General features: G+C 44.8%; 1 protein-coding gene across 1 annotated transcript in view; it reads right to left on the bottom strand.

Moving 5' to 3' along the window:
• Nucleotides 1–3,837: 3,837 nt before the first annotated feature.
• Nucleotides 3,838–16,645, bottom strand: part of reln (reelin) — a 146,760-nt gene continuing 133,952 nt past the window's right edge. Inside the window, exons 57-61 of the mRNA XM_083762828.1 lie at nucleotides 15,350–15,507; nucleotides 14,918–15,137; nucleotides 13,781–13,978; nucleotides 13,166–13,264; nucleotides 3,838–4,683 (exon numbers count right to left, since the gene is read on the bottom strand). Coding sequence (XP_083618954.1) covers nucleotides 4,581–4,683; nucleotides 13,166–13,264; nucleotides 13,781–13,978; nucleotides 14,918–15,137; nucleotides 15,350–15,507 — 778 coding nt within the window. The 3' untranslated portion in view covers nucleotides 3,838–4,580. The remainder of the gene's footprint in view (nucleotides 4,684–13,165; nucleotides 13,265–13,780; nucleotides 13,979–14,917; nucleotides 15,138–15,349; nucleotides 15,508–16,645) is intronic.

Genomic DNA, 16,645 nt, shown 5'->3' with positions numbered 1-16,645 from the left:
TCAAACACATTTCTTTACCCACAATGTACTGTATAAAGCAAATCAATTTTCATGCTGGACATTTCAATTAAATGAACAACAATCATATGAAATCAACTTAAATGTATTGTTTAAATGAACAATATTAACAATATCTAACCCATAGGGTGCAGCATAAAAAGAAAAATTTGGTTTCTCTGCCAACTTGGCAAAGAAGCCAATGAGGTTGTCGAGTTGCTTCTCTTTTTTATTTTCCCTTTCTTCCTCCCTCTGATCAAACTCCCTCTGCCTCTTTTCCTGCCTGTCTGTGTACTCTTTCAAGAACTCAACAACTTCACTACTCTTTCTTTTGGTTCCTGGGGCAGTGGCTATTCCTGCATGGGCTGGGGCATTTGATGTTGCTGGGGCTGCAGTGGACTTGGATACTGAGCAACAGCCCGATGAGGTATCATGAGTATCAGAGTCCACTGCGGTGGAGATGATATTGAGCGGCTTGATAGAGTCCTTGTGACCCAATGCCTTGTGCATTTCATCAAAAAAGACCCATGTTGCAGGAGTCTTCTCCCCAGCCTCTGTCCCTGACCCAGTCTTGGGTAATAGCAGGTCCTGTGTGTGGAGTATAAATTACCACATTACATATATTTTTGATGAACCTTAATTACTTATTGGTATTCATGAAGATTCACCACCAGTGTAAAGTAACCCACCCACATCCAGAACATTATTTAGAACATGGGTATAAAGAACATGCCTTGAGTAGCTCTTGCTTCTCGTCTCTGGTGTATTGTTTGTTTGAATGCTCCCTCCAGCCTTTCAAGGTGTTCCAGCTCAGGCAAACGAGCAGCCATCTTGCTGGTGCACTCTGGGAGATGTAGTTACCAGAGTGTGACGTTGGCCATATAAGGAAGATGCCTAGCAAACTCTCCACTCCTGAGTTTTGACCAAACAGTATGGCACCGCCATATATCTTGCAAGTCTGATCACACCTTAGGCTACAAACCCTCCCGAGCGCTCAGATCAGCCGAGGCAGGTCATTTTGCAAGTACCCTCGTCGGTTGCTAAAAACGCTCGGACAATGCTCCACATGTCCCAAACTAGATATTCTCCCTTCTGGCTCCAAAACTATGGAATTGCAATCAGAACTGCAGATTCACTCCCAGTCTTCCGCTGCAGTCTGAAAACGCACCTCTTCAGACTCCATCTTAGCCCATAGCACTTTCCGTAGTACTTGCCTTGGCCTCGACCTCCTACAGGCGTATGCAAAGGCTCAACTTATGGAACCTTAGACAGCATTTTATATAGACTTAGATGGTAGTTTATGTAGACTTATAGCATTTTATGTAAACATAGCACTATAGCCTATAGTATATTTATGGATAGTTTCATTATATAGATATTCCACTTTTACATTCTTAGCTTAGACAAGGTACAGAGAAACGGTTACACAACCTGCATTTCTAATTCCGCTATTCCGGAATACTATATATATATACTATAGATATAATACTATCCATAACACTAACAGTAACCCTAAACCTAACTGAACGCAGAAGCCGTGTACCTGTACCGGTAGTCACTCTGTTCCTCAAATGTTGGATGCCAACCCTATCAGTGTTGTTTTCGTCGACTAAAACAAACGAAAAATGTTCGTTGACTACCTTTTTTCACTGACGAAAACTAAATGGAAACTACTGTACATGAAAACTAAGACTAATACATTGACAATTTCATCAATAGAAACTAGACTAAAATGTTAGGAAGGGACTAGTGGACAAGAGATGCAGTATAAGTCATTTTAGACATGGTTGCATGCTGAAAATCTACATAATCACAAAGTGTAAAAGTGAAACATTCCAGGTGACTACAATGTGACTAAAACTAAATGAAAACTATTCAAGAGACTATGACTAAAACAAAAAATCTAAATGTGCTGCCAAAAACAACACTGAACCCTATATGAAGATGAGGTTGGAAAAAAAAACAGGTGAAATGCTCCTCTATAAACAAGCAGACCAATCAGACAGATACGAGGTTTGGACAGTTTTTTATTTCCCTTTTTATAAGGCTGCTGGGGTCTCCCCATAGAAGTGGATATACATATATATACAGGAGGTTGCTATACTGGAGTTACACTGAAGGGGGCAGAGTGGAGTCCATATTACACAGACATCAAGAAACAACATTGATAGGCCCCTCCCTCTCAGCCTCTACTGTGCAGCCCATGCCCCCTAAAATCCTCCAGTGCCACTTTGGCCACTCCCGGAGTGTACAAAATGAAACCGCCCCAAATGGGGGGACATTTTTTGTACGACTCTGAGGTATACAAAGGGTTTAAATCGACACTCGGAATTTGACATGTGCACAAACCAGCAGAGAGAGAGAGAGAGAGAGAGAGAGAGAGAGAGAGAGAGAGAGAGAGAGAGAGAGGGGGCAGCACAAGAGAATCAGGAAGAAGGGAGAGAGAGAGAGAGAGAGAGAGAGAGAGAGAGAGAGAGGGGGATAGAGACACAGAGACAGATAGAGAGGGAGAGAGAGAGAGAGACAGAGAGAGAGGGGATAGAGATACAGAGAGACAGATAGAGAGGGAGACAGGTAGATGACGCAGTCTTACTGCCTAATAACTTAACACTAGAAAAAAACGGACAGATTTTCACGCACAGTGCATCTTCAATAAGGTTACATGGAGAACCATTTACCATAAATATCTGGATTTATGTCGAAAAAATTATAATAAACCAAAAACCAAACCAAAACCAAAACAGTCATTGTTCAGTCTCTCTTTTTTTTCTCCTTTTATTTCATGTACTTTTTCTTTAAACTTCTTCACTCGCGTCGTCGTTCCTCGTTCTTTTGTTTCCTCCTCGTAGGCGTGGCCGTGTGGGCGGGGCTGCAAATGCCACGCCTCCGTTCAGGACTGACGAGGAAGTACGCCCCACCCCCCCACCACACACACACACACACACACACACACACACACATACACACACACCCTCCTCAAAGAACCTCATGAATTAATCAATGAATTAATGAACCACAAAACCATACTCCGAACTTGTCTTCAGAAAGAAACACCTTTCCGTTGTTGGAAGGAGTACGTACCCCCCCCCCCCCCCCCCCCCCCCCCCCCCACACACACACACACACACACACACACACACACACTTCAAATCTCTTCGCCAAACAACAAAGAAATCAGTTGATCAACAAGCTTCAACAATGCTTCACGTGGCTTGCTTTTGATCGGGCTATATTTTCGCCGACTATTCGCATTAATTCCCATAATCCCGGAACGTACGGCTTCATGTGGTTGATTAATTAATGAATTAATTACATAGGTGTAGTATAAAAAAAAACAACAAACGAGAGAACGAACGTAACGGCACAATCAAAGAACCCACAAACGCACAATAAAAACAACAAGTTTTACACGAACACGTTGTAGCTTCATCATCATCATCATCATCATCATCAGCCCTGGTCACAGAGGGGAGGTGGGAGGGGGGGGGGGGGGGGTGAAGGGGGGCCACATGCTACCATCCAAAGTCCGAACTTTCTTCTTATTGGGTCATAAGAAGTACAAAATCTTGTCAATAAGAAGTCGTGATGAGCGGCCGGTCTGCACCCCAAACTGTATAGGTGGTCACTCACCCCCCTCCGGCACACCTATACTGTATATATTGTCGGGAATGTTGTTTTTCGACTGTGTTTACGACTGCGTGGCGGTGATATATTTCAAGCAGTGCGGGGGAAAAGGTGTTGACTGAGGAGTTTATACGAACACCCCCCATGTGCCCCCTGTTGTAGGGACCATGCATAAACAAGGTCAAGGAAATACAATATATGTCCTATATGTCCAGGCTTTACACTAACCATGCTAAAGATGTACAGTACACACAAACTTCTGGCGTGTTCTGACGCCGGGGCGTCGGATGGTGGTGGTAGCATGTAACCGTAGCCACTTAAACCCTTTGAAGGTGGACCGGAGTACCTCAGGGCTCTATACCAGTGTCTTTGCTATGCTCTTGTTATTGTCGGGGAAAGCTCAACGCAGAGCTTGTCGATCGGACTATATACAGGACGCTGGTGTTTAAGTGGTTACGGTAATAAGGACCCCCCCCCCCTGGTGGTGGCTCAGTGGAACTGCATGTGTGGGAGGCAAACAGCTGGGGCCTGATCAGCAGGGTTAAAGATTATCTCTCAACTTTCACAGTGTGTTAGGGGGTGGGGGGGAGGGGTAAACTGGGAACGGACCAATCAAAATAGAAGAAACCACGCCAACAATTAGCCTATAGAAGAAAACAACAACCAGAATCCTGAAAGTTCATTAAAAAAAAACTAATAATAATAGAGCGTTGACAAAATTGGCCGCCGCCACCATCATCATCGTTCACTTGTTCACCACTGATTGGCTGGCTGGCTGGAAAGTGTTGTTGAATCTGATTGGACAGGGGTGTGGCGGTGGGTCCAGTTCGGGAGGGGGGGGGGGGTGGTTGGGGGCTCGGTGATTGGTTATAGGACGTGGGCGAGGCCAAGTGGATGTGTAGATTGGCAGGTGGTTTTGATTTGCGTGGGTAGTTTTTTTGATTGGGGCGGTTGTATTTTCAGGCAGTGCGCCGCAGCCTCAGGCTCCTCCTCTTCCTGTTGTAGTGCAGACGCAGGCCGCTCTGCCGCGCAAAGTTCATCATGTAGTTCTGTTTGCGCGTGCTAGGGGGCGACAACACACAGTGAGAGGGTACAGGGGGGGGGGGAATGGAACGTTAGTGACATGTGAAGAACCCCCAACGTATGAAACACAATCGCTATGCCATGCACACACTCTCACCCATGCATGTGTACATGTACATGTACACACGTATAAACACACACACACACACACACACACACACGCACACGCACACACACACATACACACACACACTAGCAGTGCGACGGTTCAGTTAGCCCGTGCGTTCGGTTTAGTACCTCAGTTTTCGGGTCACAGCTTCTTTTCAGTTTTTTCTTTTTCTTTTTTTCCTTTTTTTTCTAAAGGAAAAAATATAAGAAAGAAAGTAAAAATATTTGGAAAATTCTCTCCTTTTACTATGCTTATTAGCAAAAACAATATGTAAAGTTGTTCCAGTTTGGACGAAAACAAAGTCAAAGCAGTGAGCAAGTAAGTGTTTCTTTCCAAGAAAATACACAATGTACAAGCTAACAATGTGTCGCGACTCGCGATGCTTGTAGATATGGCTATTTTTGCCAGTGTCGTTGCTGATTTCGTTTGTGGGGAGGGGAGGGGTTTTCTACAGTGACAGACCTACAGTAGTAATGTCAATTTCAATTTCGGCAGTATAAAAGGTGCATAATTGCAAAACTGAAAAGCTGAAATTAATTCTCAAGTGAACCGCAGGGTTCAGTATTTTGAACCATTGCACCCCTAACACACACACACACACACACACACGCACACACCTGCGCGCACACAAACACGCACACACACACACAGACAGCGGTGTTCAGAGATCCATGCTGGAGTAGAACCCGCCTATACTGCTCAGGGGAATGGGAGTTAGCTAGCGACAGCAGCATCACCATGCTAATTTGAATGGGAACTAGCGATAGGATCACCATGCTAATCTACAAAGCGGAACATGAAAGTCAATGAATGGTGCTAATGGCTAGCGGCACATCTGCAATGACAGTACTACAGCACAACGTCACAGGATCAGACGTAAAACACACACACACACACACACACACACACACACACACACACACACACACACACACACACACACACACACGCACTATGGGGGGTAAGTGTTCAAATTGCTTCATTACAGTGTACAACAACATACTCTCACTCCTAAAACGTACTCTAGTGACTTCATGGGACAAATGTGACCAAACGTTTGACGTGGCGGTGTGTATAGACTATAGATTTGACGCAACACCAGTCTGCCAAAGTTCCATTCTCAAAAACCCAAAACGGTTATAATCGACGGAGGTGTGTCGCCTGAAGCAAGTAGTGGACCTTCGCAACGTTCAGCATAGAAACTCGCTTAAGTCGAGTTACGTCCCGGTAGGGAGATAACTGTGACTCACATCCCCCCTATAGTCAACATGTGACTCCTGAGACATCAAACATTTGCCGTTTGGTCAAACCCATCCCAAGTCGCCACCCGTTTGCCGTCTTGGGAGTTAGAATGCGTTGCAGTGAATGTCTCGAACCGACGTTTGACATTTCACGTAATTTATTGCGTACACGGGTGTGGCGTGTATATACATTCCACTCATATTCATGACGTGTCCACGTCACAGGATGAATATGCAAATATGCAAACGCATGACAAAGACATTAAATGTCAATTTGGCAAGAACACACCTGCATAAAATTACAAATTAGGATACGATTCACCCCCCACATGCACAGACGCGAAAACTCGAACGCACGCACACACACGCACACACTCTCACTCACACACACACACACACACACACACACACACACACACACACACACACACACACACACACACACACACACACACACTGCATTATTTGAGTGTGTGGAGTGAAGGGCGGAGCAGCCATTATTACTAGCACCAACAAAACTAAAAACAAACAGATAGATAGACATCACAAATCAACCCCTCAAAGCCATCGACTTCACGGGCGACAAATAGCGAAAAATAACCCATCTGCAAGATCACAGATCACATGACTGTTATAGAAGCCACTCAGAACAGTTTTAGCACCGCAACGTATCGGCTATAGTTTCAATATTTGTGAAACCTTTTGAAAATGTGTTAAAATTTGGGGTGAAAATACATTTGCGTCTATAATGGCAGCGGGTTGAAGTGCATGGTCACGGACAGGAAGCAAACTACAAGGAAACACAGAGTGACAGACAGGAAGCAGACTACAGGAAACAGGAAGTTGGTTCAGGTGATATAGCGGTGGTATAGATCACAGATCTTAGCCTGTTCATTGGCCTCTTCCATCCAGCGGGGGGCGGAGCCAGTGAGCCAGGTGTGCAGACAGGGCAGACAGGGAGGAGGAGCCGCTGAGAAGCAGGGGGGGGGGGGGGGTTTGGGGGGGGGGTGGATATATGTGTGGGGGGGTACGGGGTGATGGAAGGAGTGGAGCTATGAATGTGGGATGAAGGATGAATGTATGTGTGTGTGTGTGTGTGTGTGTGTGAGTGTATTTGTGTGCGTGTTTGGTTAAAGATGGAGTGCCACAATGTTTGTATTTTTCCAGTTTTTCATGTGTCTATGACAGGGTTCCCCAATTAATTTTCCTCAAGGGCCATATTTTGACTAGCGTACCAGGCTGGGGGCCGAGTCTGCACGCGCGAGGTCGAGGTCTTGCCCTGAAAATTCATTTTCAGGGCAAGACCCCATTTGAAAAGGATGCCCAGTTTGACATGCATAGGCTACTGACCCCCATTTAATGCCATTTTTTTATTCTTTCATGGGCCACAAGGGGGCGCTCTGTGGGCCGCAAATGGCCCGCGGGCCGCCTATTGGGGAACCCTGGTCTATGAGGTGACAGTACTTCATTAGACACCTGTAGTCGTTTTATGTACAATAATGTATTCCCTTTGTATTTAGGGTTTCTTCCTGGAGGCTGAACCCTTGACAGTCAAACGTGCCAATAAAAAAAAAAAGTTATATAGTGACATTGATCATAGAACTACAGGGTGCGGCTTCAGTTCAGGTGGATCACCATGACCCATCACCACCCACCAGGCAAACCAGGCATACTTAATGAACTGGTGGGGTGTGTCCACATAAAAACGACATTTTAATCTAAATACTGTACACTTTTTTGAAAGGAAATCTTCCTCCTTATATAACAATAAGACCTAACAATCATGTTTTAGGGTGGAAAGAAATCATGGCACTCCATCTTTAAAAAAGTCTGTGCTAATTATACAGGTGCGCACACGTTCCTGCGCATGTCGCAGATACTTTCCTGATTAAACACCATTGTGTGTGTGTGTGTGTGTGTGTGTGCGTGTGCACAGTGCATGTTTGAGTGGGCAGCTCTCCTGGCAGCAGACAGGGGGCAGAATGGTGCGTTTCCTGGCTCAGAGCATGTCGTCTGTCAGTGGACAGCGGACATGACTGGACAGACGGACAGACAGACAGACGGACAGACAGACAGACATGCCATGCAACGTGTGTGTGTGTGTGTGTGTGTGTGTGTGTGTGTGTGTGTGTGTGTGTGTGCGTGTGTGTGTGTGTGTGTGTGTGCGTGCGTGTGACGTGTGTGTGTGTGTGTGTGTGTGTGTGTGTGTGAGCGTGTGCGTGTGTAAATCTCAAGATATCAACACTTCTCAGAGCTTCGTTAACCACTTTCACCCATCAATCTGGAGGTAGATGGGGACACTGGTCTGCTCCAGGTCCGCCCATGAGGGCGTGGTATGTGTAGCCTAAAATAAAAAGAGTCGCGGGTGTGTGCACGAAACGAGCATGCACGCGACAATTTCACGGGACCGTGCCCACTAAAGTGCGCTTGCGTTGTCGTCCCCCCTAAGCCTAGCAAAATTGAGCGACAAAATATGCTCAGACAGTCTCACTTCACAAATAAGACACCTGAGGGCGAGAAGCGTGCACGCATCCACCTCACCGGAGTGGTTCCAAAGGATTGTGTGGCCCTGGTCTTTCCCTAGTGGGTCTGATCGAGGGTAGCTACTGGGACGTAAGTTGGGACTTGATCAGCCCTGGCTGGGTCACCCGAGTGAGGGGTATGATGTTCGCGAGACCCCGGAACGCCGATGACCTCGGGATACATCACTGAGGATACGTCCCAGGTGCATCCATGCGATGCATTTTCGTTCTATAGGATGTTGTGTCTGGGCTATGGGATATTATGGGCTGTTGTATCTGAGCTATGGGATGTTCTGTCTTGGGCTATGGGATTTTTATGGGATGGTGTGTCTGGCCTATGGAATATTATGGGCTATTATGTATCCGAGCTATGGGATTTTAGACATTTTATGGGATGTCCTGTCTGAGCTATGGGATGGGATATGATGGGATGTTCTGTCTGAGCTATGGGATGTTGTGTCTGATCTATGGGATGTTGTGTCTGAGCTATGGGATGTTGTGTCTGATCTATGGGATAGCTGCATGGGCTATGGGAACCTCGCCCGGAGCTCTAAATTGATCCCTTATATAACTTCAAAGGTATACTGTGTAGCTCTGTGTCCCCTACTTTATTTTGTTTTACTTTGAAGTTCAAAAGGCTCAATTAAGAGCTCCTGCATGGGAACTACAACAATGAACTGCAATGATGGTAGTGACCATCAGGGGAATTACCCAGTAAGGTTTTAAACTACATAACACTTCTGTAGCCGCAAGCATCTTTCAAAATAAAGGCTCTAGAGTGCCAGCAGATATGGCAGATTTTACTCTGGAAGTTTTTTTTTTCAATCAATAAAAAAAGACCAAACACCGCCTATACAAAGCAAAGGTATGGATGTATAAATGACATCAGTCTTTGGTGTCTATATAGCACCCATCTTAAAGGTGCTATTGTACCAAAAGAAGATAGGATCCTCTATGACAGTGGCGGCGGTGGCTCAGGGGTAGAGTGCCTGGATGGTAACCGTAAGGTTGCCAGTTCGAACCCGGGCTCCCCCAGAGTTACTGTCGAAGTGTCCTTGAGCAAGACACTGAACCCCTAATTGCTCCCGATGTGCTAGTTGGTGCCTTGCATGGTTTCCGCTGCCATCGGTGTATGGATGTGTGTGTGAATGGGTGAATGTAATGCACAATCTCTGTAAAGCGCCTTGGATAAAGGCGCTATATAAATGCACCATTTACCATTTTATGATTGCAAGCCAAAGCACGTTTAACAATATTTTGCTTGATATTTGATTCTGACTTTGTGTGTGTTTGTATACTATGATTGTGTCTGTCTGTCTGTCTGTCGGCAAGTAACACAAAGTTGCAACTAATGAATTACACAAATAAGAGAGGGAGAGACTGATATAAAATTATTTTGTGTGCCGATAGATATGTGTGTGAATGTGATGAAGATGAGGATGAGGAGGAGTGGGGGGTTTTTGGGTGGGGGGGTGTGATGAGGGGGCGTGGCGGGAGGGGGCGGGGTTTGACTTACCTGACGCTATAGCCAATGAGAGAGCAGAATGCAGAAGAGAGCAGAGGTTAGACAGGAGGGGGGAGGGGCAAGGGGGGGAGGGGCGGAGCTGCTGTCACGAAGGAAGGTCTGAGGGGGCGGGGCTACCGGCCTGGGGGCGGAGCCAAGACCAGGGAGAGAGAGAGAGAGAGAGAGAGAGAGAGAGAGAGAGAGAGAGAGAGAGATACAAGGGAAAAGAGAGGTTTTTGCGAGTCAACAGAGTGAGATAAACAGAAGAGTAGAATAGTAAGATGGAGAGAATAAAGAAGAGAAAGAAGGTAGAATACATAAAAGTAGAAAGAAGAGAATGAGAGATTGACATTATGCAAAAAATATGGAGAGAGAGAGAGAGAGAGAGAGAGAGAGAGAGAGAGAGAGAGAGAGAGAGAGAGAGAGAGAGAGAGAGAGAGAGAGTTGCAGTAGTTGTCCATTGTACAAGAAGAGGAGGGGAGAAGGACATAGCGAAGGAAGCAAGGAAGCAAGAAGGAAAGGAGGCAAGGAAGGAAGGAAGGAAGGAAGGAAGGTGGAGGAGAAGATGCAGAGCCGAGAGGTAACGAGGTCAAACCAGGAAGTGATGTAAGGTCAAAACAGGAAGTGATGCAAGCAGCAGGAAAGAGGAGAAGGAACACGTGATGAGGAGAGATAAAAGGAGTGAGAGGAAGTGAGACAGGAGTGAGAGGAAGTGAGACAGGAGTGAGAGGAAGTGAGACAGGAGTGAGGTGTGAGAGGAGGTGAGAACGGAGTGAGAGGAGGAGTGAGACAGGTGTGTTGACAAAGAGACAGAAATAAAAAAGCACAGTCTGAAGGCTGTGACCTTCCCTGGTTCCCTGTGTGTGTGTGTGTGTGTGTGTGTGTGTGTGTGTGTGTGTGTGTGTGTGTGTGTGTGTGTGCGTGCGTGCGTGCTTGCGTGCGTGCGTGCGTGCGTGCAGAATGGCAATTCCATATACATACACTACTAGAAAACTGTACATAGACAATAGACAGTGACGGAAGGGCGCTGTCTCAAGTTGAACTTGAGCCATAACACAACTGAGCGAGCTAAAGTGTGCGAGTTGCCTTGGCGAACTTTGCGAAGTTCGATTGAGCCTATATGCTACTAATGAAAGCCACGCCTCCGTCGCAGTCAAACTAGTGGTAGTGTAATATGTACGGATTTGGGGTTTTTATAGAAGTGTCTGTACGGAATTGCCAATCCGTGTTAGAGTGTGTGTGTGTGTGTGTGTGTGTGTGTGTGTGTGTGAGAGAGTCTGAACGAACATCCAGCAGCAACATGCAACAAAATGCACTGTTACGTAAACATGTCATTATGTAAACAACATGTATTGATATTTTCATATAGTGTAATGTAAACAACATGCATTGTTTTGTAAACAATGTATTGTTATGCAAACAATATGTGATGTTACGTAAACAATGCATATTGTTGTGTAAATATGTTGCATTGTTATGTAAACACTATGCATTGACATGTAAACATTGTGCATTGTTATGTAAACAGCATGTATTGTTACGTGAACAATATGTATTGTTATGAAAATAAACATGTATTGTTATGTGAACAACATGTATTGTTATGTTAACAATATGTATTGTTATGTCAACAATATGTATTGTTATGGAAATAAACATGTATTGTTATGTGAACAACATGTATTGTTATGTGAACAACATGTATTGTTATGTGAACAATTTGTATTGTTATGTAAACAATATGTATTGTTATGTAAATAAACATGTATTGTTATGTGAACAATATGTATTGTTATGTAAAAACAACATGTATTGTTATGTGAACAATATGTATTGTTATATAAATAAACAACATGTATTATGTGAACAATATGTATTGTTATGTAAATAAACAACATGTATTGTTATGTGAACAATATGTATTGTTATGTAAATAAACAACATGTATTGTTATGTGAACAATATGTAGCACGCTGAACATCAATGCTTCATTTATCCGCCACCGCATCATGGCGTGGCTTGGCGACAAGATCAGTTATTTTCGGCAAGCAACACCATTGTACGTGGAGAATAAATTGAGTTTAACCAACAGTGTCCCGCAAAAAAAAGTCTCACATCTCCAATTTGACGATGATCGGTCGACGTTTTGATTAATCTCCGAAAAATGTATACCATGAAATATTGCCATTATTAATGTGATGGTAACTGCAACTTCTCTGATCCATGATAATATTATGATATGATATGATAATACGAATGTAGGAGATTGCATAAAACAAATGTATTCCATATTATTATATATGCTGTATATATAATGAGCTGTATTTCCAACTGGAGTTGGGACGTTTCAACGAGACACTGAGGCACTCTGGCAGATTGACCACAACAAGCTTAAGGTTATAACATTAAAGTTGCTGTACACCTAACATTCAGCCACTAGGTGTCGCACTCCACTCCACATCACAACACCTCCGCTGCATAAGCTTTGTTTATTTCACGAATCACATTTAGCACATTGAGTCCTTGATTGCTGTGTGAAATGTGCTATAGAAATACACTTGAACTTGACATTTGTAAGCCAGTACTCATGCAGTTCGCATCGTTGCGCTGCCGGCGGCTGCCTCCAAGCATCTCTAAAGGGGGGAAATAAAACGACCTCCCCCAACGTAAAACATAATGTAAAATGTCAGCTTACGCATGTAAAAAAAACAACAAAAAAAACACATTCATTTTGGAACCCGGAGACATGTTTTTTAAATTGTTATTTCACAATCCTATTTTTTTTTTGGGGCTAGCCTAGCGTAGGGCATTCACTTCTAGTCATTTTTACTAGTTGAGTCTTTTTTTTAAATAAATATTTGTACATTTAAAAACTGTGTACATTGGTGACTATACCTATAACCTGATCTTGAGACCTACAAAATTGGGGCAAAAAAAAAGAAAAAATCTTTTTTATCAACTAGTCAACTTATAGTACCAACAAGGTCGACTAGTGTATTTACTAGTTGCTTAATGCCCTACAGCGTATGGCTAGGTGTGGTGTCCCGAGGTGGGATAGGGGGTCTGGGGGTCCGGTGGTACTCACAGGACGACTTCCACGTGGTCCAGTGCCCACTGGTCGTGTCCGGCTCCGTCGTGACGCGGCTGCCACCAGCGGAGCATCACACCTTTCACCCTCGCCTCTCTGGGATAATAGGAGGAACCAGGGAAACACAGTCAGCGACTAGTGTCTGACAAGCATGTGCATGTGTTCTTGTATAAATGGTCTCCAAAGCTCTTTAATTAATTAATTAATTCACCCATTCACACACATTCACCCACACGCACATTCACACACATTCACACACCCGCCCACATACACAGTCACCCACCCACCTACATACACATTCACCCATCCACCCATTCACCCATCCACACATTGAGCGTGTGGAAGTGTAAAATTACAGCATTACGACGAAATCAAGGCCCGCCAAAATGTATTTTAGTCGACGAAATTAACTGCACATTTAGTCGACCGAAACTAGACAAACACTAAAACATTCCAGGTGACTAAAATATGACTAAAACTGTGCTTTAGTCCACAGAAAAGAGTCACTCCAAAGACTACGACTAAACTAAAAAATAGAAATGTGCATGCCAAAAACAACAGTGGTACTGTATAATGTGTGTGGCTGTGTGCAGTGCGCACTACTACTCATACAGTGGTATGTTGTAGGAGACTCTCTGGGCCTTGATGAAGTCTTTGGCCTGGTGCTGTGCGATGACGTGCCAGGTGACGCCGTTGGTGACGCTGTACTGCAGCAGCACGGCGCGGTCCACCGTGTCGGCGCGCCCCAGCGCCACGTTGCAGCTGTCCGTCTGCGACGTGCTGCCGATCTGCAGCACGAACATGATCTTGCTGCGCGCACGCACGCACGCACACAATTTACAATTTAGGCATTTAGCAGACGCTCTTAATCCAGAGCGATTTACATTAAGCAATAACAAAAAGCATGGCATACATCACATACATAAAAAAAGTAGTTATCAAGAAACATGCGTAAGCTAAGAACATAACCGTGGAATATCTATAATATAATGAAACTATACATTTAAACCACTAGTATGTATGTATGTATGTATGTATGTATGTATGTATGTATGTATGTATGTATGTATTTGGTTAGAATGGGTAGGGTTTAAAAAAAGGCAAGAGTTTGCTCTGGTGCACTGGCCTAAAAGTGGGTCCTTAAAAACTGCTAAAACTTCTGAAATGTATGTATGTAGGTATGTATGTGTGTATGTATTTTAAAAGGGGGGGCTTTTTGGTAAAAATCCCTGCCCGCAATACCTTCATATATTTAAAATGAGTCCAAAATAGGGTTACCAGTGAAGGGCCAACTGCCTATTCACTGGGGACTATGCAAGGCAGAGGCGTCCACCCCCCTGAGTCCAAGTTTAAGCTAGACCACATACCTGTATGTATGTATATATTTACCTAGCTCTGATGAGGTCCAGAGGCTTGGTGAGGGCCTGTATGTATATATTTACCTAGCTCTGATGAGGTCCAGAGGCTTGGTGAGGGCCTGTATGTATATGTAGGTATATATTTACCTAGCTCTGATGAGGTCCAGAGGCTTGGTGAGGGCCTGTATGTATATGTATGTATATATTTACCTAGCTCTGATGAGGTCCAGAGGCTTGGTGAGGGCCTGTATGTATGTGTATGTATATATTTACCTAGATCTGATGAGGTCCAGAGGCTGAGGGCCTGTATGTATATGTAGGTATATATTTACCTAGCTCTGATGAGGTCCAGAGGCTGAGGGCCTGTATGTATATGTATGTATATATTTACCTAGCTCTGATGAGGTCCAGAGGCTTGGTGAGGGCCTGTCTCATCTTGCATCCGTTGAAGTACAGCGAGTCTCCGTGGGCGTGGGGAGACAGCTGGCCACACCCACTGCCGACGCCCCCTCCCTGGATGAGCTGCCAGCTGTCCTGCGACACGCCCCCCGACTCAAAGTTGTCCTTGATGGAGCTGGCAAGGTCACTGGAGGTCAACGAGCAGTCCTCCCCTAATTCGCGCGCACACGCACACACACACACACACACACACATTGTACTGTTCAATGTAGTGCAGTAGTTCTCAACCTTTTCAGCATCAGGGCCCACTTGAACATCTTGAAACCGTTCGCGGCCCACCCATCTGACCACTTAAACAGCCTTTGAAGATGGATTCACGGTGTGTAGCAGAGATGTGTGTTTCAACGTATAAGTTGTTTATTACCGTGGTGTCCCTCGTCACAGATGCAGACCACGCCTCCGGTGCAGTATCCATGTCCGCTGCAGAGTCCAGGACACGCCTCTCCGATGTAAACGTGATCCACGGCCCAGCTGACGCGCTCCCCTGCACCGTCAGCCTGCAGCCAGCGGAACTGGGTGGCGCTGTGGTGCACAGAAAGACACAAACGTGAGTCCACGCATGCTGTGTTGTTTTGGACAGTTAACAGTTTAAAAAAAAAACATGGTAAGGGGCTGCACTGATCCACATTTTCGAAATGTGACATAATCAACAAATCTACACAGACATAATCCTAATCGGCCCGGCCTAGCGGTCCGAGACTATCAATGAAGTCGAAAAGCTCAAATAATATATTTAAAAAACAAACATAACCCTAATCGATTTGTATTATTGACTAAATCCATTAAGGCCTGTAAAATGCGGTACTACAAATTAACGTCATTCTGAAATTCTCTGACCTTCTATTTGTATGGCTTTTTATGCCTTTACTGATAGTGAACAGTTAGCCTGGGGTCCACCTATGCTTTCTATGGCATAGGCAGCTCCCGGCAGTTTCCGCCGGGAGAATCTAGACACAGCAGTGTGTGTGTGTGTGTGTGTGTGTGTGTACGTGTGTGCGTCAATTTAACAAAGGTGCAGACGATCAGAAATCAGCAGAGAGTGATCGACGATTGCGCTACGGTATGTCGAATTGAAGTGGACTCGGCCCCAGACTTTTTTTTCCTTCTCCCTGGAAATAAAAACGTCTGGGTTTCAGAGGCTAGTGAACAGTAGACAGACAGGAAATGGGGAGAGAGATGAGGAGTGTAACGTGGCAAAGGCCGTTGGGCTAGGGAGTCGAAACCGCAGCCTAGGGGCTCCATTTTCGTTCGAGCTTTCTAAATACACAATTTGGGGATTTAGTGTTCCCCCACTAAAGTTGGTATTTTGGTTACCTGTCTAAATCCCTGAAACACCTCCATTACCCGTTATATTATGCATAGGTTTGGGCGTTACAATAACTAAACCAATCACCATGCCACATGACATTGCCTTTAAGAGATCCCTTATCTAAGATGAGAGAACATATTACTCCAGTTTTGGCATCACTGCACTGGCTTCCGGTTGTTTTTAGGATTGATTTTAAAATAATTTTACTTGTCTATAAAGGTCTTCCACCGCCGGCCTGCTCGCTTTGCCCAAAAAAATGGCAACTAAAAAATACGGGGAAGCAGCTTTTTGCTTCTACGGGCCGTCGGCATGGAACAAGCTCCCACTGTACCTTCGTCAGGCAGCCTCTGT

The sequence above is a fragment of the Protomyctophum parallelum genome (genome assembly GCF_964188405.1).
Source record: "Protomyctophum parallelum genome assembly, chromosome: 4".
Lineage (NCBI taxonomy): Eukaryota > Metazoa > Chordata > Actinopteri > Myctophiformes > Myctophidae > Protomyctophum > Protomyctophum parallelum.
Note: the sequence above shows the minus strand (reverse complement) of the source record. Positions and strands in the feature narration are given on the sequence as shown.